The 23148-nt window shown below is 47.8% G+C and overlaps 6 protein-coding genes across 7 annotated transcripts; 2 read left to right on the forward strand and 4 right to left on the reverse strand.

Moving 5' to 3' along the window:
• Positions 1–108: 108 nt before the first annotated feature.
• On the forward strand, positions 109–1343 carry LOC108025221 (probable rRNA-processing protein EBP2 homolog). The gene is made up of 3 exons (XM_017095568.3): positions 109–261; positions 322–405; positions 462–1343. The coding sequence occupies exons 1-3, from the start codon at positions 196–198 to the stop codon at positions 1233–1235; spliced, it is 924 nt and encodes a 307-aa protein (XP_016951057.1). The 5' UTR covers positions 109–195; the 3' UTR covers positions 1236–1343.
• On the reverse strand, positions 1334–2555 carry LOC108025220 (G patch domain-containing protein 4). Its single transcript, XM_017095567.3, has one exon. It carries the CDS (start codon positions 2512–2514, stop codon positions 1465–1467), a length of 1050 nt encoding a protein of 349 aa, XP_016951056.1. The 5' UTR covers positions 2515–2555; the 3' UTR covers positions 1334–1464.
• Positions 2556–2761: 206 nt separating this feature from the next.
• Positions 2762–6244, reverse strand: LOC108025222 (ATP synthase lipid-binding protein, mitochondrial). The gene is made up of 4 exons (XM_017095569.2): positions 6156–6244; positions 5566–5673; positions 4335–4539; positions 2762–3774 (listed from the first exon to the last, which is right to left on the reverse strand). Exons 2-4 carry the CDS (start codon positions 5611–5613, stop codon positions 3611–3613), a joined length of 417 nt encoding a protein of 138 aa, XP_016951058.1. The 5' UTR covers positions 5614–5673; positions 6156–6244; the 3' UTR covers positions 2762–3610.
• Positions 6245–7081: 837 nt separating this feature from the next.
• LOC108025294 (homeobox protein 5) lies at positions 7082–18138 on the forward strand. 2 transcript variants are annotated; one of them, XM_017095683.3, is made up of 7 exons: positions 7088–7331; positions 7399–7931; positions 12424–12687; positions 12749–12857; positions 13225–13362; positions 13426–13931; positions 15510–18138. In XM_017095683.3, exons 2-7 carry the CDS (start codon positions 7832–7834, stop codon positions 15950–15952), a joined length of 1560 nt encoding a protein of 519 aa, XP_016951172.1. In that variant the 5' UTR covers positions 7088–7331; positions 7399–7831; the 3' UTR covers positions 15953–18138. The 2 variants fall into 2 exon arrangements, with proteins under 2 accessions (XP_016951171.1, XP_016951172.1); XM_017095682.3 differs by lacking the exon at positions 15510–18138 and having other exon boundaries at positions 7082–7331; positions 13426–15309.
• A 319-nt stretch (positions 18139–18457) lies between these two features.
• LOC122817780 (uncharacterized) lies at positions 18458–19555 on the reverse strand. The gene has a single exon (XM_050889140.1). The coding sequence runs from the start codon at positions 19149–19151 to the stop codon at positions 18882–18884; it is 270 nt and encodes an 89-aa protein (XP_050745097.1). The 5' UTR covers positions 19152–19555; the 3' UTR covers positions 18458–18881.
• Positions 19556–19559: 4 nt separating this feature from the next.
• LOC108025553 (uncharacterized) lies at positions 19560–22772 on the reverse strand. The gene is made up of 6 exons (XM_017096087.3): positions 22590–22772; positions 21213–21329; positions 20871–21147; positions 20656–20813; positions 20499–20588; positions 19560–20299 (listed from the first exon to the last, which is right to left on the reverse strand). The coding sequence occupies exons 1-6, from the start codon at positions 22770–22772 to the stop codon at positions 19568–19570; spliced, it is 1557 nt and encodes a 518-aa protein (XP_016951576.1). The 3' UTR covers positions 19560–19567.
• Positions 22773–23148: the final 376 nt, after the last annotated feature.

A 23148-nucleotide genomic window follows, 5' to 3' on the forward strand; every position in this document is an offset into this window, starting at 1 on the left:
ACTCCGCTAAGCTACCACACCTTAGGGGGACCGTTCGGGTGTTTGTGGTATGTTTTTGGTATTAATTTGGTATGTGACCGTGATATCGAAGAACAAGAGTCCCGATAGGTTCCGACAAACAATCGATAGGCTTTCCCCGCACGTGTTGAAATTGTTTTCTTTTTTGGGAGCCTCTTTAATTTAGCTAATTTAAGCATGTCTGACTTTGAAATGGAGGACAGTGCCTCGGGCTACGACTCGGGGGACAACTCAGATGCCGAGGTGAGTGAAAACCCACTGAAATAAACCCTCTTTTATACAAAAAGTCCACTTTTTGTGCAGCTGCAAGCGGCATTTGAGCGAGGCGACCTGAAACCAGGTCTCAATGTGGAGTTCAATGGCCAGCGGGACAGAGTAAACGATGCGGTAAGTGTCCAGCGGGAAGCCTGCTCCTCCAACCCACTAATGTCCCGCCCATTCAGACCAAGCTGCTGGCCAAAACAGAGGCCATCCGGCTGCAGCTGCCGTGGCTGGAGCGCCTGGACATGATCAACACACTGGCTCCCTTGGCCCCGGAACTCGCCGTCCAGCTGGAGAAGCACGAACAGAAGCGGGCCAACCTCTTCAAGGGCAACGCCAAGCTGCCCTACATCCGCCCCGAGGAGGATCCCGTGCTGAACGACTTCAAGCGCGAGATGCTCTTCCACCGACAGGCGCAGAGTGCCGTGCTCGAGGGCATTCCCCGCCTGCACGAGCTGGGCATCAAGACGCGGCGCCCCGACGACTACTTCGCCGAGATGGCCAAGTCCGACGAGCACATGCAGAAGGTGCGCGCCAACCTGATGGCCAAGCAGCAGGGCCAGGCCAAGTCGGAGCGCATCAAGCAGATCCGCGAGCAGCGCAAGATGGGCAAGATGCTGGCCAAGCAGACCAAGGTGCAGCGCGAGGCCGAGAAGAAGGACATGCTGGACAAGCTCAAGAAGTTCCGCAAGGGAAAGCTGAAGAACCTGGACTTCCTCGAGGACGCCAAGGCCCTGGAGTCCAAGCAGAAGCAGTCCGCCGAGAACCGCAAGAAGCGCAACAAGAAGTTCGGCTTCGGCGGCAAGAAGAAGGGCCTGAAGCGGAACACCAAGTCCTCCTCCGCGGGACTGGACGGCGAGAAGTCCTCGAGAAAGCAGCGGGGCGTCAAGGCGGGCGCCTCGGTCAACAAGCGCTTGGGCAAGTCGCGACGCATCAAGGCGAAGGGCAGAAAGTAATCCCCTTTCGGGGATTGCAGACTATCTTTAGGTGACCAAACTCTAGTTTTAAATGCCCCAATCGTGTATAGAAATTTTAGAACCATAAAAACGTACAATTTATGTGCACTCAGCTGGTTTTATTTCTAGATTCTAATAGTCGTTAATATACAAGGTTCCATTTATAAGTTTGTATGTAATGTATATATTTTAATTTGTCCTAACATAGTTTATTTTAGACTAGACTTAACTAAAGCTCCTTGTTCTTTTTCTTCTTTTTGCTCTTCATAGGAGCTTCAGTTTCCTCGATGGAATCCTCTGTTTTCCTCTTCTTTTTTGATTTCACGGGCTCATCAGTATCCCTATCTTGAGTGGTTTCCTCTGTTGCCTCTGACACTTCTTGTAATCTATCCGCTTTCTTCTTTTTTATCTTCACGGGCTCCGCCACTAGGATCTCTGTATCTTCTTGGACTTCCTGCGGTCTTTTCGTTTTATCCTTTTTCTTTTTAGTCTTGGCTGGTTCTTCTTGAGTTTCCTCGCTTATAACCTCCTCTTCCGACTTCACCGCCTTGGACTTCTTGGACTTTTTCTTCTTTTTGGACTTCTCAGGCTGCTCCACTGCATCTTCAGCTTCTTTCTGTTCTTCCAGAACTAACTCTTCGGCTGAGTCCGCCTTCCGTTTGGTTTTCTTAACAGGATCTGTCTCGGAAGGAGTTTTCAGTTTGCCTTGAAGCTTCTCCAGCATCTCGCGCTCCTGCTGCTCCAAACGGGCGATCTTCCCGCTCAATTTGAGGCCATGCCGAGCTCCCTTGTGCGCCGTCCTGCCCCCGCAGGCCTTGAAGAGTTCCTCGTCCGTGAGCACGGTCACCTTGCTGACCTCGATGTCCTCCACATTGATGCGCTCGGCTGTCTCCACCTCGCCGCCGTCTTGGGTAAGCAGCGAGGTCTGCAGGAAGTTCTCGTAGGTGGCTCTTCCATCGCTGGCGTGCTGCTCCTTGGCCTTCTTCAGTTTCCGGGCGGAGTATCCGCTGGTGGAGATCTCCACCGCCTCCTCGCCCTCCCTGCGGGAGGTCAGCACCTTGCCGTCCTGCTGAACCTGGACATCCACATTGCTGGCTGCCTCGTTGAAGCAGCGCTCCCACCAGTGGTCATTGAATTCCTGGGCCCGATCCGCCCCCAGTCCCGCGTTGTCGAACTTCAAGCTGGCCTTCAGCGGAGCCGTAATCCCAGTGCTGTTCTTGCCCAGGCCATCGCCCTCCTTCCAGCCGTACTTTCCGAGTAACTTCTTGGCGAAATCCATTTGAAGACCAAAACCATCAAAACAAAACAAAACACACGTGTGGCGCAATGTTATCGATATCGCCGTGGCTATCGATGAGTAATTTAGTCACACAGGGCCACTCCTGCCGATAAATTAATCTTAACACAGGGTGATTTTGTCTTGGGCGCCAAAATTTAAATCTGCAAAACTGATGTTTCACCAGATAAGACAAGCCACCAGGCAAAATAATCATTTCCCGCGAATATAAAGAAACAAATCTGTCCGCTTCCTTTACACATTCATTTCTCCTTTATTTCACATTTCAGCTGCGCTCTTCGGCTCATTTCGTTTGCAACTACTACTTTTAGTACATGTTCCATAATAAATATTAAGTGGCAATAAACAAAACAGCGTTTACATAAAGGAAACTAATATTTTTCGAATACAAAATACTAAAAAACAATGTGGATTTCAGTACGCGCCACAGTAAAATCGAAAGTCGCTGAGCCCAACGATCCACCGGACTTCCGGCCAGCCTCGCCCACACTCTCGCAAATCCAAGGTGTTATTTTGCGGAGGAGCGCCACGCATTGCCTGCCGCCGGGGGTTTTTGCCGTGTTTCGATGTCCAAGAACTTCGGGGAGAGAGAGAGCCTTGGCCAGCGGACATGGAGATCCTGCGCGGGATTGGCAGAGGGCGCGGGCATGGCTGGACGTGGTCCGAGGATTTGGGTTTTTCGGTGAGCCGGAAGCTTGCTTCAATTAAAATCTAATTTCAATCTTGTCGCCTGGGTCTGTGGGCTAATCGAATCCAATCCAATCCTTCCTCCTGATATTTCGGCTGTTCAACTTAAAGTAGGTGTGGTCTTCTCCTCGCTCGCATGTTTTTTAAAAACAAAATTACTTGTTGTATGTGGTTGTTGGTTTTTATAATTAGATAGTGGTACAGGATGTTCTTGTTTGCTATCAATCAATCAATCATTTATCATTAATAATCGAAAACGAACATAGGTGTTGCTTGTTCTGGTTGTTGTTTGTTTGAAGTGTTGTTTGGTTGCTGTTCTCGTTCGCATGCGACTGGCGCACACGCCCGATTGCAGGAAACAAGGACGAGCAATCGATGTGCAGCGGAGCGCTTAGAAGGCGAACAGCAGCAGGAAGGCCATCATCAAACAGAACAGACCCATGGCCTCGGACAGGGCGAAGCCCAGAATGGCGTAGGAGAACAGCTGCTGTTTCAGCGATGGGTTCCTGGCGTAGCCGATGATGAGGGAACCGAATACTGTTCCGATACCAGCACCTGTTGTATTGGTTCGTTGTGGTCGTTCGGAGAAACGGGGAAGAGAGAAAATCAAAGCGTTAGTTAAATGTTCAGATCGGAGGAGCGAGGGATGAGCTCAAGAGTAGACAGGGAGAGGAGGGACAAGGGCCTTCCCCGGCCTCCCTTAGGGATCCTTTCTCCCAGTAGTCAGTCACAGATTAGTCTGAATTGAGTTCTGCCCAGAAGGCAGCCAGCACATCGCACTAAAAACGCCGGCCACGAAAGATTTCAATGCCTGCCATGCGGCGGTTCCCCGGGGGCAACGGCAACAGCATGGCGACAGGATTTCTGGTACTTTCGCCCTGCAATCACACAGGTTTCCTGCTAGGAAATGAAGCCGCAACAAACAGCAGGCTTGGCCAATTCTCAGACCTTCCCGGGGCATTTGGAGAGTAATCAGATACTCGTTGTGTGGGCCCCAGATGCTAGTTTGCAACTGACTGGGGGAGAGGGAGCAAAAGGTGGCCTGGGAACCCCTTCCTTGTGTGGCTGATGACTTATGACAAGGTGATCCATGACCCAGCGAAACCAATACGAACCGGATCCAGCGACACCGACTGTTGCGGCACCAGCGCCAATGAATTTGGCGGCCGAGTCAATGTCACGCGTGACTGGCGAGGTCTGGAATGACCTGATCTGTGGCAGCAATGCAACTGGGGTTGTGTTCTGAGCGGCCAAAGTCTGGCTCTGGCTGATGACGGCGCTGCTCAATGGTCGCAAGTACTGCTTGGAGTTAGCGAGGAGCTGAAACGGCGAAAGGTGCGTTGGTTATATAAGGAATAGTGTGTGGCGTGCACGGCTATTGCTCGAGATTAAGTTTCAGGGCGGAGATAAGACCTATACTATCTGTTTAATGTGTATTTTGGAAGCTTAGTCCCTCTGATATTATTTGTTTGATTTTAAATTGCTGCTAGTTTGCAGTATTTTAAACCTACTCAGAAACAGAAAGTTAAATTCAAAATTCATTATTTTTCTTGAGGCCAAGATGATAAACATTGTACATATATGTTTACGAACTCTCTTGATAAGCATTCTTTGAGAACACTAAGTAAGAACAAGAGTTGACACCAAGAACCCCCTCCCACCAAAAAGTAAATACTATTTATGGACTGCGTCCGTTGCTAGGGCACTATTGGCCTTATATAGCCAGATGTTGCCAAATACCTAAGCCCAAGTTCATTCATCTCCTGTAATTGCCAAGTTATGCAATCGTTAAGTAATTTTTTGCTATTCGCAACCGACACTTTGGCTGCTGCTGTTGTTCCTTAGTTGGGGTCTTTTGTGGCAGCCGTGGGCCCGATATTGGGATTATCATCTTTAAAATTATAAACAATGCCAATTATTGGCGATTTCAGTCCCCGCTCCCCTCTCCCTATTCACCTCACCACTGGAAAGCTTTCGCCGGTTCTAACCTCAAAGCGTCACACGAAACGGTTTGCTTTTGCCAAGTGTTATACAATGTGATGATGGATTCTTTTGGTAAATAAAAGTGGAGTTCCCGAATTCCACTGGATGCAGCCCGATTGCTGCTATTTACTCGCCTTCAATTAGTCGCTTCCACTGGGCGCGCACATAACCTCAAAGTTATGCAACTGTGTGCCGTAGGTGTTTTCTCACCGCGGCCATTGGAAGTTCACCACGCCGAGGCGGCATGTAAATGGTAAATCGGGAAAATCAATGCACTTTTCCGATCCGCCAATTATGTAATCTGCCCTGCCGCCTCGTAAACTTTATCTCGCACAGTTCGAACCGCAGAAAGGGGGTACTTACGGCGCTCCTGGCGACGGGGGCAATGCGAGAGACTGTCGACACGAACATTTTCGGTTGATTTTCCTTTTTTTGTTTGGCTTACGACAAAATTGAAGCTAGCGCACGGCTCTGCAAAGACATAGACGGTATATCGGTTAGTTTCGCTGCGGAAGGCCTCTTTTCTCAAGTCATCTTTCCCACACGCCGCCTCAGCAGTTACGTAACGAGCGAAAATTCTGCCCTCGCGCCGGATTTTCACTCGGCCCGCTGACCGATCTCTGCTCAGTTCCCAATCGAAACGGTTTGCTGGCTTTTCGGCCCGGAAATGTGCCGATTTTCCCACTTTTCCAGTGACGCAACGACTCGGGACACACGCACACCACCGCAACCTGGCTGGCACATGCCCGTGTGTGTGTGAGTGTGCCGCAAGATGGCGGCGGATTATCAAACACGTTTCGCATTCTACTGGCGAAAATTCACTCGGTTCTGCACTGCCAGTCGGCTTTTCCGCGTTTCAGGCCCTCTGAGGCGTTTTCCACGGCTGTTACCCAACCAGCGATAAGGGGTGCTCCGCCGGAGGGGAGGGGCAAGCCCCGGAGAAAGCAACTCACTTCGAACAAACCCTTCACAACAGTAAAACGAATTTGACAATTTCGCTGGCTTTTGGGGGGTGCGCGTGTGGCAGCCTGGGGTGGTGGGAAAAATACCAGCGCGGCGTTTTTAAGTACTGGAAAATACCAGAAATACCGCTTTTATTGGAGACCCGAGCCATGGCTTGCAACTTCGATCGGTTTCAGCGGGGACACAAACATAAAAACGGGGGCCAGGGCTGGCAAACTATTTTCAATATTATAAATTAAATAATATTCTTTAAGGTAGCAACTAAAAATCGTGCTCTGTCGAATAAAATAAATGTAAGTAGTAGGTTGTACTTTAATTAGATTGATAGGTAGCCCAAAGATAATGACACAACCAATTTAAAGTAATATTACAAGTGTTGTGGGGCACATACAAATTGCTGTTGAACGCAAAATAACCAACAATTGCTTAATCTTTTCCAGCTCGACAAAGCCTGCTTCCAAACGAAGGACTTTCTGATTTCATTTAAAGCAATATTTATTTACAGATATTCGTTATAATTATAAATATTAAATAATAGCGGCATAATTCCCGCCATAAACAGATTAATTTGTTCATATTTATAGTATTAATACTTTTTCTTTGAGATTTTTTTGCCGGTAATTTGCTAATAGACATTAAACTACAAGTTGGAATGCCCGATTGGAAGCTCCACGGCTTTCACGGTTTGTTAACATTTAACAACATTTGGATTTCTTTATATTTTATTATTTGTAAGAAATTAGATAAAATTCGATGAAATAATATTTAAGATCTGTTCTACTCTCAGCACACACTTTGTCTCAAGACATAGTATTATATTTATTTGTTGTTTATCGAGAACGATTTTAAGCCGAGAAGAATGGAAAAGTACAACCTAACCGAGACCAAGTTTGAAAGTTTGAATTTGGTTTTGACAGTTACCACATATCTAAGGGTACAAAAACCGGATAGCTGTGGGTGGTGTCCTCGCTGTCGGCCGATTGGCCAATTAACCCGCTAGTGCCGCCCTGGCTTCTGGCCAACTCCCCACAGTCACGCACACCACCACAAGCGCAGCATAACGCGTCGTTGGACGTCGGTGTTTGTGTCTACGTCACATCGGTTTAAATGATGTTTTAAAGCCCGGCAGCGACCGCAAAGGCAACTCGATCGAAGAACGTTATGCTGTGAGTACACTTAATATTGATTCGCCTCCGAATCGGCCGAGCCCAGTTACGCCCCCAAATGTTGCAGCCCTCAATTGCATAACAGCTCTTGCGCATGAGTGTGTGTGTGTGGGGAACGCCAGAGGACCGAAACACACCACACCGGGTGAAGGAGCGAGGGAAGGAAGCCGGCCACGCCGCAAAAGCCGATAAACGTATTTCTTGGCCAAAAATGCCCTGCTGCTGACCATCGACGCGACTAGGCAGCGCCCACCAACAGTATTCGCGCGAACAAACACCGCACGGCCGAAAGCCACCACTGCCCACTGGAAGGGGTGCGAGTCCCGGCTAACCGACAGCGCCGCCCTGGAAGATGGCCTTTTCGCCGCACTGCTGACCGGCCACACTGCAGCAGCCACCCGACTTAGTTGCTGTTTTTTTACATAACTCGCCACATTCGTTCGCCTCGGAGCCGTGATATATATATATACACACATATATATGATAATACAGTGTATATTATGGCCGTTTTCCTGATCAACGTCTGCAAGTACAATGGCTGCGGCATCACGTTTCCGAGCTTGAGCGATCTGATTTCCCACATCGAGGACACCCACATAGGTAAACCCGTAACCCGTAGCCCGTAGCCCGTAAATAACGCAAATATCGCTATCATTTGACCGTCGCGTGATGCTCTCGGTGTGTTTTGTTTATTTTATTTACTCGCCGCGGCATAAATAAATGGAATAGAGGAGCGCGGCGGGGCAAAGGTGTGTGCGAGTGCGGTGCGTGCGTGTGTGTGTGATGGCTTCGTGGTTGTTTTTATGACGCGAACTGCACTTGCATTTGCATTCGGCATTTATTGCACTTTAAGTGGCAAAATCGATGGAAGCCTGGAAGGGCTACCTGTGCCCACACGCACACCGCTGCTCGGCACACACACGCCCCGTTTTCCAGGCGCGTACAGCATTCGGCGATCGGTGCGGCCGCCTGGAAAGTGCGGGTGCGAGCGAGAGGGCAGTACAAGCAAAACAAAAGCAAAAAGCCGGTGATCCATTCAATACCCCTTGTTCATCTGTGTGCGGTGTGTGCGTGTGTGTTTGGAAGCCAGCACAGCATCTAGTTGTTGTTGTAGTGGAAACCGGCGAGTTGAGCGCCCTTTTTTTGACCTGTCCGCATGGCTTGGCTTGGGTTTGGCTTCTGGTTTCCAGGGCAGGTGTATCGCGTCCGCATCTGCCAATCGGAGTTGGAAGTGGGAGATTCTCTCCGCTTCCCCCACCCCACCGTGCACCCACCCACACGCACAATCGATACCTTCCCGTCCACGTGACTCCCGAGGGCTTCCAATTAATCACTTCCAGGTTGTGCGAGTTTGTATGTGTGTGTGTGTGCGTCTTTGGACTTTTACCGGCTGAAATAAACAATTTCTAATTTTAGTGTGCGGGGGGCGGGGCGGGTGGCTAGGGGCGGGGTTTTCGGAGGGGGAAAATCAATAGAGTTAAGCTCAGTAGTGCTGCCGTATTACGAAAACAGGGGCTCGGGGTGGGTTAACCGTTAACGGGCTTTATTTGTTCCTTTCCAGCAGGCCGGGCGTCTTACACTGGGGAAAACATCGTGCGATTTCACTTAAATAAATAAATAGAACAAAGATAATTTAAGTAAGAATTTCCATAACAAATTAAGTGTTTGGATGCTACCCTATGCATTTTCAATAACTACACAAACTGGTGCACTGAAATAGAATTCAAAGAAACAATCACAAACTGGCGGAGTCAGGGTGATTCAATAGATTAGATCACCGGCATAGGGAATTAGCCTTTGATCGAGCGCCACTAGCCATATGCTGGTATCAGGTTCGCAATGCAGTGGAAACCATTAAACTACCACATCTAATTGACGTTTCTCTCTGTGCACAAACAGGCTCTCTCACACAACGCACACACACAGTGAGAACGCGAGGGGTTGGCGAGAGAAAGCAGAGGGGTTGCTCAGCTGACTCCTACAGTTACGTTGGCAGCTGTTTTGTTGTTGCCACTGCTGCGTGATAACGGTCAACACACACACACTGGCACACATAAAATGGCTGCCCGGGCAGGCGCTTCCACCCCGCCACCACCCCCTCGTGTCGCGGGGCATTACATAAAGCCCAGGCTCGAGCTACGCCCACTTGGCAGCTGCCACCCCCAAAGGCCCAGGCCCGGGCCCAGATGCCAAATACCCCGAAACCCGAGGGCCCGCATCCCCCGATTCCACTGCGTATCCATTACGTGAGCGAGCTGTTCCGGGGCTTACAAATGCCCATCATTTAATTATCTCGAAGGACACTCGATGCGTGGGTTCTCCTCCGGATGGCTCGCCAGCACGAGTGTGTGCGGATGGATGGGCGAGCGCCTGTTATCAGGACGCGCTGGGCGTTGTCGCCTCGCCTCGCCTCGATTCGATTCGGCTCGGTTGGCATGACAACGCAAAAGCGAGACCTTCAGCTTTGTCCTTTTCGCAGTTGCCAGGCACCTGTTGTGTGTGCGGCCCGAAAATGCCCGGGCCCGCTTCTTCGCCAGCGTGGTTGCGGCACACGCCTGTCTCCACTGCACTCGCCCCTCGATAACCAGCTGCGAAACGCGATACGCCGGGAGTTAGCCCACTGAGGAAGTGGGAGAAGGGACCGAGAGTACCTGTGCACCTGCCGAACGTTTATAGTTCTCTTCAGGGAACCGGGGGATTTAACAAGAAACCATTAAATCCCACTGATATAGTACTGCAGTCGAAAGATGTATTCCGTGCTCTGTACGATTGTCATAAAAATAACCCAATTTATACGTATCCCAATGAGCAATGAGCAACTCAAAACTAAGCAACTCGCATGATGAGTACAGTTCCACTTATCTTGCTGGAATTCCCATGATAAGTCACAGGATTAACCAGACAACTAGCGAACATTGAGTACAGTTGCTATATAAATTGGAGGATTCACCAGATAGATCCCGGGATTAGAGGACGTCGGGAACTCCCCAATCCGAAGATTATAATCACCTCTAGGTTCTGTAGTCCGAATCTGTATGAGAAGACATCTTTTAAGCCCTATATGACCTTGAGAAAGATTGGTTTGATTTCAAACATGAGTTAAGGGATAAAATAGGAAGGGCATTACTGAAACCCCTTGGTTTTCGGTGTATCTCGAGGCTATTCAATGGGTTAAGGCGTATTGACCCCGCCCAAAGTCCCCCTGCACTTGCAGTGTCAACATAATTTCGCTGCTGCCGCCGTCTGGCGTTGATCAAATTTCGAACGAACTGCTCCTGAGCTATTGGAAAGTTTTCGAGGCAGCTGCCGAAAGGAAAACAAACCGAAACCGCCTGTTCGAGCGGAAAAAACATTTGTTATCTCCTTTAAATTCTGCAACAAGTGCATGAGTCACTCGGTGCAAAAGAGAGAGGCATCTGCGCTTATTTTGTTTCTGAAATGCGAAAAGCGTATGATATACGACGGGTCTCGGAGGGGGTTTGCTGTCTGTATGCTCGGCTAGTGGCTGTGTAGATGCTGTTTGTTTAAAAGCTGTTCGTAAAATACTCGATTTGATAAACACAAACGCGGGGCAGGCGCAGAAAGTCACCTACAGCGAAGTCGCGAATGTCTGGGGTTATCAACAACAAAATAATAACATTAATGGAGGCGGAGCAGAAATAAAAAACCCAGCCGAACCGGTGAACTGATTTGACCGTTGGCAAATGTCGCCGAGTTCTCGGGAGGATGAGGGGCGTGGCACTGCGATTTCGTCAGCCCGCAGTATATGTGGTTGCAGTTTCGGCCTGTGAATGTTCAAGGCGAGTCGGTGCTGAATCGCTACCTAAAGTACGTGGAATTATTACGCACATATGGTCTGTCCGCACATGTCCGTGTGTCCGTGTGTCCGTATGTGTCATCAATCGATCGCCCGGCACGTAGACAGCGCCGCAATCATTGGCGCAAATGTTTTAATCGCATTTCGGCCTGATAAGCGACCAAAACGCGGGGGGAGTTGCTAGCTGAAAGCATATGTTTCGCATAATAGCCAATTTGCGGCATATGTTCTCAGTCCACCAGCTACGAATCGAAGCAATCAAAGTGCATCGTTATCGAACTGCTATCGCGTGGGCGGTGCTGCACGAAAGTGCAGTGCTCCCACTGATTGCTAATGATGCACCAAATGACTACGAGATCCTATGTGTAAGATCCTATACTGATTCCCATTGATGCTCGGGAAGTCTTCCCATAAGCCCATGTTAAATATCAATACCAAAACCCCCTCTACTATGGCATATAAGGGCGAAATGAAGTGCGCCTGAATAGATAGTTTTAAGCAAACTGCAGTGGCACAATCCATCTGTGAGATCAGCTACTGATCGATGGATGTTACCCTAACGCTTAGCAGCCCCGCGTTAAGTGCTACTGCAAACGAGGGGCGAATGCACAAGGTGCCCGCTGGCGAAGATGATGAATGGCCCGGCTGACACGGTTACGCACCAAGACGATTCAATTGGGAAATAAAGCGTGCTCATGGAGGTTAGGTTGCCGCGCACACACATGGGTCCAAGAGTAAATAGAGACGCAGAAGGGGAGGCACCTGTTATTATGCACTCGCTGATTAAGCAGGCTTTGGGCTTATGCTTGTTCTGGCGATAAGATAGGGAACCCACGCCGTAGAGCAGGCCATGTGCTCCTCCTGGTACTCCGTCGTGCCCGCGCCCCATCCCCCCACGAAGCCCCTCGGAAAATGCGTCAGCAGGCGCACTAAATTCGTCGCCATACCATTCCCCGTACGTGCACACTCGCTATTTACTTATTTCGACATTTTAATAATAAATTGCCCGGGCTGTGGGTCTCTTGAATGTCTGTGAACTTGTTCCAGTGCAAACACAGCGGCTGGCGACGATTTCGGATGCAGGTTTCAGTGGTTCTGGCTGCCCGCATTCCGGTTCGGTTTTCGATCCCGACTCGAAAGGGAATTTCTAATTAGCTAATCCCGTTTCGGTAACTTTCTAGCAGGGTCCGCAATTATTACTGGTTTCATGCAGAGCGTTACTGCGAGCGAGGATTTGATTTATAAAGTATATTAACCTGGCTTGCTTTCTTGCAGACTATGACCCCAAGGTGGTCGAGCAGAAGGAGCAGGCCCAGCCTGCCTGCCTGCCCCTGAGCTACGTCCTGCGCTTCATCACCGAGGAGACCCGCAAGGAGGCGGGCTCGTTCCTGGCCAGCAACAACACCGCCCCACCGACCAGCAACAGCGGCTCCAATGCCGCCGGCCATGGGAACGGCAACGTGGAGCTCAAGCGGAAGCTGGCCATCAAGCACCACAGCTACAGTATGTCCTCGTCCAACCGCAGCACCACGCCCACAGGTGAGTGAGATTGTAAACTGTATGTTGGGTTGACTCTAATTCCTCATTCTTACCCCCTCAGGCAGCGAAATGGACGAGGACGAAATGGTGGTCACGGAGTCGGAGGATAGCAACGACTCCTGGACCACCGAGGAGTTCAGCTCCGAGTTCATCATGCGCTACGGCAGCAGGTTCGTCGAAATTAATTTAAATACGCAAGTAGTTATACTTTTACAACATGAAAATAGCAACTTTTAGTGCCTCATATAAGTGGAATACTTTGTTTACATTTAGTTTTCAAATGGCTGTATACACAGTGCTCAAATTGTATTTCACATTTTTTATTTATGGATGAAATGAGTGCTTTTAAATACGCTTTTGGCAAAATTGCCAAATACAAACTAAGCTTTTGGTGATATCGCAGGGTTAGAACTAATGATTCATAGCTGCCAATCAGTATAATGATTAATGTGGTGAACGAATCTTAATGTTTTTTGGAACGGGTTTGCAATTTACCCACTAACAAAGTTATTTACCAACTCTGGTTGTTTTAAACAGGCATTCCGGTGGCGGAAACAACGGCACGCCCGGCAACGAGAAACCCTTCGCCTGCCCCGTTCCGGGATGCAAAAAGCGTTACAAGAACGTCAACGGCATCAAGTACCATTCGAAGAATGGCCACAAAAAGGACGGAAGGTAACGAATGCCCCGACTAAAACTGATTGGTAAACTGGAAGCTGACCATTCTATGTTCCACAGAGTTCGCAAGGGCTACAAGTGTCACTGCGGCAAGAGCTACAAGACGGCCCAGGGCCTGAAGAACCACGCTCTGCACACCCACAACTCGCAGCCGGACAGCGTGCTGAACGCCCAGCTGGCCAACGCGTTGGCCATCGGCGACGGCGCCAGTGCGTCGGCCACGCCCGTGGGCAGCAGCAACACCGCCTCCAATCCGAACCCGCCGCCCGTCATCCAGCGCAGCAACTCGCCCTCGCAGTCGCTGGGCTCCCTGAGTCCTTCGAGCATCAGCAACATGTCGAGCAGCGCCAGCAGTTGTCACGGAGGCAGCAGCAGCCTGTCCAATGGAAATAACAACGGAAATAATGGTGGCAACGCAACCAGCAACACTGCCATTCTCACTGGCAATGGGAATGTCCTGCAGCAGCTCAGCGCCGGGAATGTGGTCACCCTGACCAATCTTCCCACCCAACAGCAGCAGCAGCAGCAACAACAGCAGCAGCAACTCCATCAGAACACTGCAACAGGTAACAGCAACAACAATTTAATGCGCAGCACACTCGGTTTAGTATCCATTAAAGCCAACAACACGCCGACAGCCAAGTCTGTTAGCAATCTAATGGCCGCCAATGCCACAGCCAGCAAGATACTTAAGCTGGCCACCACTGTGGCCAACGGCGGCGCCTCAATGGACATTGTGCAGCAGCAACAGCACCAGCAGCACAACAAGACAACAGCCAACGGCCAAACCGTGCTCAATGGCAGCAAACCACTGCCCAACTTGGTCAACTTGGGCATTCTCACGCCGGCCACCTCGCCCACCAAAAACACCCAGACACTGACCTTCACCACCACGAATGGCAGTAGCCAGCAGCAGCAGGCGCTGGTGGCCTCGTTGGCCAAGAAGACCAACATACTGCTGCTGCAGGAGCCGAACCAGTTGCTGCAACAGGTGCAGCAGCAGCAGCAACACCAGCAGCAGCAACAGCAGGTGCAGCAGCAGCACCATGTGCTGCCCATCAGTCCCACGAGCAGCATAAGCGGGAACAGCAGCAAGAGCAGCTCGCCCACGCCGCAACAGCAGCAACAGCAGCTGGTGAAGAAGGGCAAGCTGGAGCTGCTGGAGCCCATGGACACGGACGAGGGGCAGAGCGATGGCATCTCGGAGAGCGTGGCTGCGGCGATCGCCAGCATCACGGACTGCAAGGAGGACATGGCAGGCGCAACAGTGGCGGGCATTGAAGTTGTAGGCGCTGGCGCCGTCAACGAAGAGACGTAGCCTATACTCAAGCAGCTACTGATGCACCGGAAACTGACGCTGGAACCACCCAAGGCACCACATTGACCAGCGCCTCCGTATACGAATGGCGTTCTGGGGTCGCCAGAACGCCGATCTTAGGGGGCAGACAGACCCACTCACTCACCAAAACACCCATTTGGAAACATTTCGTAGACTGCTTACTTGTTTTTAGTTTAGACCCTCGACCCAATCAACTAATACCATTGTATCATAGAAAACTGAAGGAAAAGAACCCCACAAATCGCATTGATTGTGCAATATTTAATTCTGTATAATTTTAAAAGAGAGAATTTTAATCACCCTAATTGTATGTATGACTATCATGCTTGTATTAAACTATTTACAACTGCTGATCTCCTCTTAATTTAATTAGGCTAAAAACAAAACCACCACCACACAGACGAAGCACGAGCAACAATTGTAATAAATTTCAATTTCATTTCCAACTGAACACTTCAATTATTGTTAGCACTACCACATACAACTTATTTAATCTCGGCTTTAGCTTTAGTGACTATCGTATTCGACTAAAACCAAGTATTATTTATGTTCTAAGCTCTAGCAAATTGAATTTAATTATACGATATATATAAAACACACCCACACATCTACTCGGATATTCAAAGTCTGCTCATTAGTTTAAGACGACCCCGACTCCGTGCAATACTTTTAATTTATGTCCTAGTTTTTACCGATTTCAACTCTATCGAATTTTGGGTTCTCTTTATTTCGTTTCGTTTGTTTTGTTTTGATTTTATTTTATGTTTTTCGTTACTTCTTTTCCTTTTCTCTCTACCTATTGCAGAAACCTCTTACTCCTGCTCAAACAACAGCAACCTCAGCAATCCGAACAGCAATCCAAACAGCAACCACAGCAGCAGCGACTCCAGCAAGCCGCCGGCGACAGTCCTGTCCGTGAGCAAGAGGTCCACAGCAGTCGCCCCGGCGAAGCCAGCCACCACCGGCCACTCCCTGCCCATGCAGATCTCGCCCAACTTCATTGAGCACAAGTACTCGGCGCTGGCCATGAAGGAGAAGTTCTTCCTGAACCTGAGGGCCGGCAAGGCGGTGTCCAGTTCATCGCCAGGCGACGGAGGGGTGGCCACAGCCCTGGGACACCAGTCCGAGGTGGGCCTGTCCGCCGGATCTGGAGGAGGCGGTGGCTTGCGGGCGGTTGCTGTGGGCCAAATGTGCGCGCTGCAAAACGAGCACATACACCAAAATCTCTACAAGAAAACGATCAACTGATCGGCAGGTCGGATGAGGTGTGCAACCGGGAGAGGCGGAAGCGCTGGGCGCCGCTGAGGAGCAAGCGAGTTGGCTGTGATGAAGTAGTAACTAACTGACTAACAAAACCGGACTAGAGGCGGAGAAAGAGGATTCGTCAATAAGGCAGAGATGGGGAAAGGATGCAGAAGCTGCAGCAGTAAAAGGAGGAGGGAATCGAGAAGAGAGGCGGTTGGGCGCCGCCCTAAGATCCTTAGAGAAGTTTTCCAAGACAAGGCAACCAGAAGCAAGAATTTCCATTGGCTTCCAAATGTAATAACACAGAATGCAAAAACAAATTCCATGCATTTCGCAATTATGAAAAATCGTCCACAAACACACACAAAGAACATACATTAAAACTAATCTCAACCATATGAGCAGGCCTGCTTAGAAAAGCTTCTCTAAAACAGCTTTAGATAATTTTAAAATTAGAAACAAAAACAAAACAAAAAATCGAAAAAAGAATTAATTAAACACAACACAAATTTTAGTAAATACATTTGGAGAATTTTCTTCAACTAGTCATTATTGTAGTTAAATTAAAATTTTGATTTTATACACGCATAAAAACGAGAACTTTGTAACCGACTGGTTGGGGGAATCCCCGAACCCTATATTTATAACTTTAGAAACTACTTTCCCCTGTACAATTTCAATGAAATCTTACTAGAGGGGGTTCCCCCAACCAGTCGATTAAATCATTTTAATTCAGAAGTCATAAATTGTCTTAAAGAGATCCACAGCTGATGGAGTAAATGGAGCAGGGAAATCGAAAACGTTTTCGTGCGAACCATTCGCGTTAGGAAAATTATAGGTCGCGAACTTGCCAAGGCAACTTCCAGCGAGCCGAGTGAAAAATCGGAGATGCAACAGTTTATAAATGTCGAATATTTCAAACATAAAATAGTTAGCTACAAATTTAGGGAAGCCAGGAGGCGTTTCCACTTAGGAGCCACAATAACTCTACAGTAGTTATAGTATTATAATTATAAATTACGCTATTATTTATACAACAGAGCATACATCTGTAGCTGTGTGAGTGTGTCCGTGCATGTATTGTAATTGTTTATTTATAGTGTTCAAACGTCCCTAAGTGTAAAGTCCCCAAAAACAAATACAAAATATACGATATGATACGAAAAGATATTTGTGCATACTCTCGACGATTGTATTTCATTGCATGCCTCTAAATTCGATCGAACTTCCTATCCTAGCAGAATCGGGTTCCTTAAGCATTAAGCATTCAACAGAACAAAAACAAATGAAATTTTAAACACGATTTTTACATCAGTATACCTACATCAACTTAGTCAGCCGCCAAAACAAAATAAAACGAAACGAAACAAAACTTTTTCAGAGCGCATTTCGCAGACGCCCAGCGTCTTAAAAATTAATCACAACTAAACTAATAGTTCAGCGTCCCTAATAGATATAACACCTAGCTATCGATGCATACTTACGTCTAACACAATATCTTTAAGACCTCACGCTTAAGCGACTCCATCCGGATCGCCTAGTTTAGCCAAACAACTTTTATATAGACGGAAGCCGTCTTCGGTCCTCCGAAGCCCAGCGGGTTTTCAGGCAGGAGGTGTTCCCGCAGTATCCCCGCCTGTTCACCCGCATTCAAACTTCAAAACGGATAATGAACTCAAACCCTCTAATGAAAACAATAAATTGAGTATGTCATTTTAAATAAGACTGCTGTTATGTTCGTAAATATATTAAATATATGTATGTAAAATTAACAAAAAACAAAACCACACAAAAAAACTAATAAAATGGAAATAACTTTTAAATAAAAAATCACAAAATCCAGAAAATGAATAAAAATCTGAATGAATAGTTGACGTACTCGTACTCTACCTACATACTATGTACTATATAATGTATTGTAATTGTAATTTACTAAAATCGTAATAATATGTAGAGAATTAACTGAAGTCTTAACATAAATCATCGACATCCACATCAACACGACCCCGAGAGAGTCGCTACAAAAGAGGAGCAGGAAACTCGAGAGGGGTAATGATACACCCGAATAAGCCACAAAAAACATTATCATCCACAACAAGAAAATGTAGTAAAATATTCTCTTTTTGCTTTATGTGATCTATTACATACTACATAAACATATGTATAATAAAATGTCCTTCAAAAAACAACTCAAGTAAAAAAGTGAATTTAATTGGGGTTCCGGCATTTACTTGTCGGACGTAGGGTGTGTTTTTCTCGCCTTTAGCATAACGGAAATAAATTTTAAAAGCGCCTGAATGTAATATAATAATGTTTTTTAATACAATATTTTGTAGTTTTATAAAGATAATAGCAGGAGAGATTTTTATTCATTATTTGATTTATTTTTTATTCAATTGCATTTATTTACAAGGTATTTATATACTTATATCTACGCAAATTTAAATGACACCCTAGAATTTTAAATAAATATTTAACTTGAATCCAAATTAGTTTTAAATTTTTGAAAATAAAAAATTTAAGGGGTTCATACAAGATCGTTCTCACTTACTTAATGTTTGGTATTTATAAAACTAACTAAATTTTGCTAGCAAAGTGATTAACTTTAACTGGTATTAATTTATTCTTCCATGATTTTGGTACCCGTGACCTATTTAAAACTTTGGTCAACTTACTAGAAGCAAGTTGGCAAAATTTACGCAGAGACAGTGAAAGTAATATCAAGTTGATATTAATATTTCTGGAAATACATGTAAAATGTTTTAATTGCAGAAATATCCGTATCAACACTTGTAATATTTTCTCATTTCTTTTCGGACCTTGGCGTCGATTGATTTCTGAGCAGATGTCGTGGAGCACACAAACTACGAGCCAGTGCACTGGTGAGGGTGGCATATCCTCGGGCATCCTTGACCAGCCAGGCATCCCTAACTTAGGCCGACTCGCTGGCGCCGTAGAGCAGGTTGTCCAGTTTCAGCTTGTTGATCTTGTCGCCCCGCGCTCCGTGTCCTGGTCTTCCCCAGAAGGTTTCGAAGGTGTCGAAGTGCTGGTTGCACAGATCCCTGTCCATCTGCTTGGAGACGGAGTGGGAGCGGCGGTTCTGCGATATCTGGACGTTCAGATCGTGGAGATAGCGCATGTCGGCGGCGGTTTGAATCCTGGTTGTCGGTCGGTTTGGTGGGCAGCAATATTTTAGTTTCATTTAAATCATTTCGAGTTTTCAGTTTTCGATTTTCGAATTTCAGAGCGATTTTTCAGTTCGATTTTCGGACGGGGGTACATAGAAGATTGGATTGGTATTATGATTTTGGATTTTGCTGTTGCGGTTTGTTTGGTTTTGGTGAGATTATTGGTTGCTCTTTTGCTATACTTTCACTTGTATTACAATGGATATTTTCTTGCTGGATGAGAATCCGGGGAGAAGTGGGGGATTAGAGAAACCATTAACATGGGCGAGATCAAAAGAGGGGTTCAAAAACAGGGGTCAAGCGGATTTTCATTTTCATTTTCGGTATATGTTCAGCACAGAGCAAGCAAATGAGAAACGGAGGGGAAGGGTACTGTGGTAGTGTGGTACTATGAAAGCAGGAGAGGGTCAGGACTAGGGGACATGGTTGATTAAGCCTGGCGAATGTGCAGGGTGAGCCGCTTGAGGCAGCAGCCCGTGGCCAAGGCCGTGGGGCAATCGCAACTGCAACACTGCAGCTTGCAGTTCAGATTCTTGGGCAGCCGCTTCATGTGGCTGATGTTCTTGATGATGCTGTTGATGCACTTGATCTTGCTGGTGGTCAGCTGACAGTTCTTTGGTGGATGCTTGTGCTTGGATGCGTACCTATCGTGGGACGGCGTCCTCTTGGTCACATCCGTGCTGGAGAGCGAGATGGGCCGGTTCATGCCACGTCTCCTGGCCAATAGGGGAACCAGTTCCACGCCGCCGCCCTCGCCGTAGGCTGCTCCGTTGCCTCCGGCGGTGCTGGCCTCGGGAGTGGCGGTGCTGGTGCTCCCGGGACACGGACCTCGGGCGGCCATTCGGGGGCACAGCTTGATGGGCTTTCCCCCGCAGTCCTGCGGCCTCAGCTGGTGCACGGTCTTCCCGGGTGGCAGACCTGGCGGAGCCGGCGGACATGGCGGTCCTGGCGGACACTTCTTTCCCGGCGGAATGGGCAGCGAAAGTGGTGAGGGCTTCGGAGGACTCTTTTGCATGGCGGGGCAGTTGCAGGTGCACATCTCACAACAACGCTGCGGCTTTGTTGGCTTTCCCTGTCGCGATTTTCGGAAGGTGTTCTTCTCCGCCGGGGTAACTGGGTTGTCCTGGTCAAGCTCCTTTAGCATCTCTTTGTTCGTCCAGCCCTGAAAATGGGGAATTTTAAAATTCCAGGTAAACTTTTGCTTTAGAAATCTGAAAACTCATTCTTCATGACTCTCATGACACTCAAATTGGAAAAATATAGCATTCTTTTAGACACCTTTTTAAGGTTTTTAAGTTATTTGGATTTAACAGTTTTATACTGAAATTTTTACTAAAATTTCATTCATAAAAATAACTTACCAATGACTTCATGAAAGTGTTGCCCACTTCCTTGGGACTCCGCCAGGGCTTGCCGCCAGGACCCGCCTTGCCCCAGGGCTCCTTGCAGGGCTAAAAACCCGATAAAAATATTTATTAGTAAAAATATGCACCATAAGGCGTAATAAGTGCCGCTCACCGGCTTTTCCAGCTTGGCCTGCAGGCGCTTCTTCTGCGAGGCCAGCTTCTCCTGCAGAGGACACCGCTGCTCGCTCTCGCTGACCACGATCTTCTCCAGCAGCGGCTTGCCCTTGCACGGAGGCGAGGGCTTGTATCGCAACTCTATGTCCACATGGCCTTTATTGCGAAACGACATTGAAGGGTGTTCTTTCAGCTCGATGTGAAGACTCTCACCGTTGGCGTTCTTGGCCACATTCACACCCACGCCAGCTCCGGGCTTGTGGGGAATCTCCCGCTCGCAAATGGTTACGGTACTGCTCCTGGGTCCGCTTTCCTGCAGGTGGTGAACGGAGTGGGCGTGGCCCAGACGCCCACCGGGGGGCGGCGGAGGCGGGGCATGGTGGTGGTGGTGATGGTAGGGGGCCAGCGGGTTGTTGTGGCACTTTTTTTGCATCGAGAAGAAGTCGTTGTAGCGGCACGGTTGAAGTAGGTTCAGCCGGTGGGCAGTGGTCTATGGGTTATTCCAAGTATTATAATATTATATATTACTAATTTTTGGAATTATCCGATCCTTACCACAGTGGGCGTGGAGTGTAGACCAACTGCTGTGATATCCTTGCGGCGCACTTCCACGTTGGGAGCACCTCCGCCTGGTCGACCCCAAGGACAATGTTGGTGAAACAGGTCGTAGTACTGGCAGGAGTGTTAGGATATTTAAGTACATAAATTATGTACGTACAATGGGTCTCTCAAGAATGTTATGCGAAATAAAACTTAACGAAATAATTATAAAAGTGTCGGAAAGTATGCAACAAAATGTTTGCAACCCGTATGTCTAATGATTGACATACTTTACTTGGTGCATACTTTTTGGCATTTTTATCAGTGCTTTCAAATCTCATAATTGTTAAACCAATTGAAAAAGATAATAGAAGCCCTTAGGGGCTTATGCAGATTTAAATTGCATTTTTTTAGATTGGTTGGACTATTTTAAGATTCAATTGTTTTTCTTATTTACTTAACTTGGCGTACTTTGAAAAAATTAATTCAGAATACAGAAATAGTGGTATTTAATCCCTGCTCTGCCAGTGAGACACTGCCACGGGATGATTACAACACCGAGTTATGTCCTATCGATTTGGTGGCAGCCTATTTATGGCTCCAGACTGCCTCAACCCACCTCGTCGTGTCACCCCGCGAAGTGTGGCGTTGTTTGTTGACGGAAATTGGCAAAGCCCCCGGAGTCCTTGCTCCCCTTGGTCCACGAACTTTGTTTGTAGGTTGTTGTTATAGTTGCAGCGAACGACGATTTGCATTTCACTGAATTTTTTCACCCACATTTCGACTGGCGCTTTCACACAGCTGCAGGTTGTGATAGGTAGCCAAATAATCGGCCAGGATTTCAGTCACGCAAGGACTCGCAGGAGTGCCCAACTGGCATTTAGTTGGGCATTTAGCCGAGGAGAGGTGATTTGATTACCGTCGAAATTGTCAAAGGGTTTGTTGAACCAAATCCGTGGGGGCGGATGCATTACATGTTGCTTGGGGAAGGTCTTTGAACTTAGCCAAAGTTGCAACTATCGCGTGGGTGAAGGTTCGAGATGATTTTCGATTGTCTTAGGTTCTTTTCTGGAAGTTTATTTATGTGTTGGTATCTTAAGGGAACTTGGAGGTAAAGAAATTTATGTTGTACTTTTGAGTAGGGAGTTTTACAATTTTTAAAGAGTTAAAAAGATTGGCAGTCCTAAAAGCTACTCTTTTCGAGTTCCATGAATAGTAGAACAGATCTTGTTTGCCCCTTTTAAGGAGTCCAAAAGTATAACGTCTGAATTTTGTTGGGAACTTTAGCATTTTGAAAAATGTTGTAGCATACTTATGAACACTACACATATTACCCATACGCACTGTTCCACATCTAGCTTTCAAATATCACTCATACGCACTGCTACCCACCTCCTGTTTATCCTTCTCCTTGCGAGCACACTCCTCCGCCTTCCTGCGCCGCCACATGCGAAGACTCTCTTCCGCATTCTTCCGCTCCACAAGACGCTTCTTCTCGTCGCACCACATGAGCGGGTGCTGGATGTGGTCGTGGCAGAAGTTGCCGCCCATGCCCATCTCATCGCTGGTCGTCATGGCTCGGCGTCTCCAGCTATATCTTGTCCTAAGGAATGCTGCGGACCTGGGAGAACGAGAACGGAAGTAGCGCTGCGTTCAGCAAACGCCGCGTTACTGAATCGGTCTCGTGGCCTGGCCAGGCCGTTTAACCGCCGAATTGGCTGCCAGGATCCGTATCCACGTCCGTGCCAGGCACTGGGGGGCCACGGATGATGGGTCGGTTGTCTAGGCAGCACGCCCGACTATTTATAACCTAGGTTAAGGCACACTTCGGTCGTCTGTCCTTGAAGACGAGTCGAAGGATTTATCGGAACCCCAGCTAATTTGGTTTGGCTATTTAAATATTTCGCCAGTTAGACACGATTTTAGCCTGCTCCACTTTGCTCGTCTGCCT

This window comes from Drosophila biarmipes, chromosome 3R, assembly GCF_025231255.1.
Source record: "Drosophila biarmipes strain raj3 chromosome 3R, RU_DBia_V1.1, whole genome shotgun sequence".
NCBI classification, from domain to species: Eukaryota; Metazoa; Arthropoda; class Insecta; order Diptera; family Drosophilidae; genus Drosophila; species Drosophila biarmipes.

Bases quoted from the DNA above. Each gene is read 5' to 3' on its own strand.
- LOC108025294 (XM_017095682.3), top strand. From the start codon at position 7,832: ATGGCCGTTTTCCTGATCAACGTCTGCAAGTACAATGGCTGCGGCATC. The intron at 12,858-13,224 runs GTTCGTCGAAAT...TGTTTTAAACAG, and splicing joins ATCATGCGCTACGGCAGCAG to GCATTCCGGTGGCGGAAACA. The intron at 13,363-13,425 runs GTAACGAATGCC...TATGTTCCACAG, and splicing joins GGCCACAAAAAGGACGGAAG to AGTTCGCAAGGGCTACAAGT.
- LOC108025553 (XM_017096087.3), bottom strand. From the start codon at position 22,772: ATGACGACCAGCGATGAGATGGGCATGGGCGGCAACTTCTGCCACGAC. The intron at 20,814-20,870 runs GTGAGAGTCTTC...TTCGCAATAAAG, and splicing joins TGTGGCCAAGAACGCCAACG to GCCATGTGGACATAGAGTTG. The intron at 20,300-20,498 runs GTAAGTTATTTT...CCCCATTTTCAG, and splicing joins ACACTTTCATGAAGTCATTG to GGCTGGACGAACAAAGAGAT.
- LOC108025221 (XM_017095568.3), top strand. From the start codon at position 196: ATGTCTGACTTTGAAATGGAGGACAGTGCCTCGGGCTACGACTCGGGG. The intron at 262-321 runs GTGAGTGAAAAC...CTTTTTGTGCAG, and splicing joins GGGACAACTCAGATGCCGAG to CTGCAAGCGGCATTTGAGCG. The intron at 406-461 runs GTAAGTGTCCAG...CCGCCCATTCAG, and splicing joins GGGACAGAGTAAACGATGCG to ACCAAGCTGCTGGCCAAAAC.
- LOC122817780 (XM_050889140.1), bottom strand. From the start codon at position 19,151: ATGAAACTAAAATATTGCTGCCCACCAAACCGACCGACAACCAGGATT.
- LOC108025222 (XM_017095569.2), bottom strand. From the start codon at position 5,613: ATGTTCGTGTCGACAGTCTCTCGCATTGCCCCCGTCGCCAGGAGCGCC. The intron at 4,540-5,565 runs GTAAGTACCCCC...TCGCCGTTTCAG, and splicing joins CCCCCGTCGCCAGGAGCGCC to CTCCTCGCTAACTCCAAGCA. The intron at 3,775-4,334 runs GTTCGTATTGGT...CCAATACAACAG, and splicing joins AGTCGGTGTCGCTGGATCCG to GTGCTGGTATCGGAACAGTA.
- LOC108025220 (XM_017095567.3), bottom strand. From the start codon at position 2,514: ATGGATTTCGCCAAGAAGTTACTCGGAAAGTACGGCTGGAAGGAGGGC.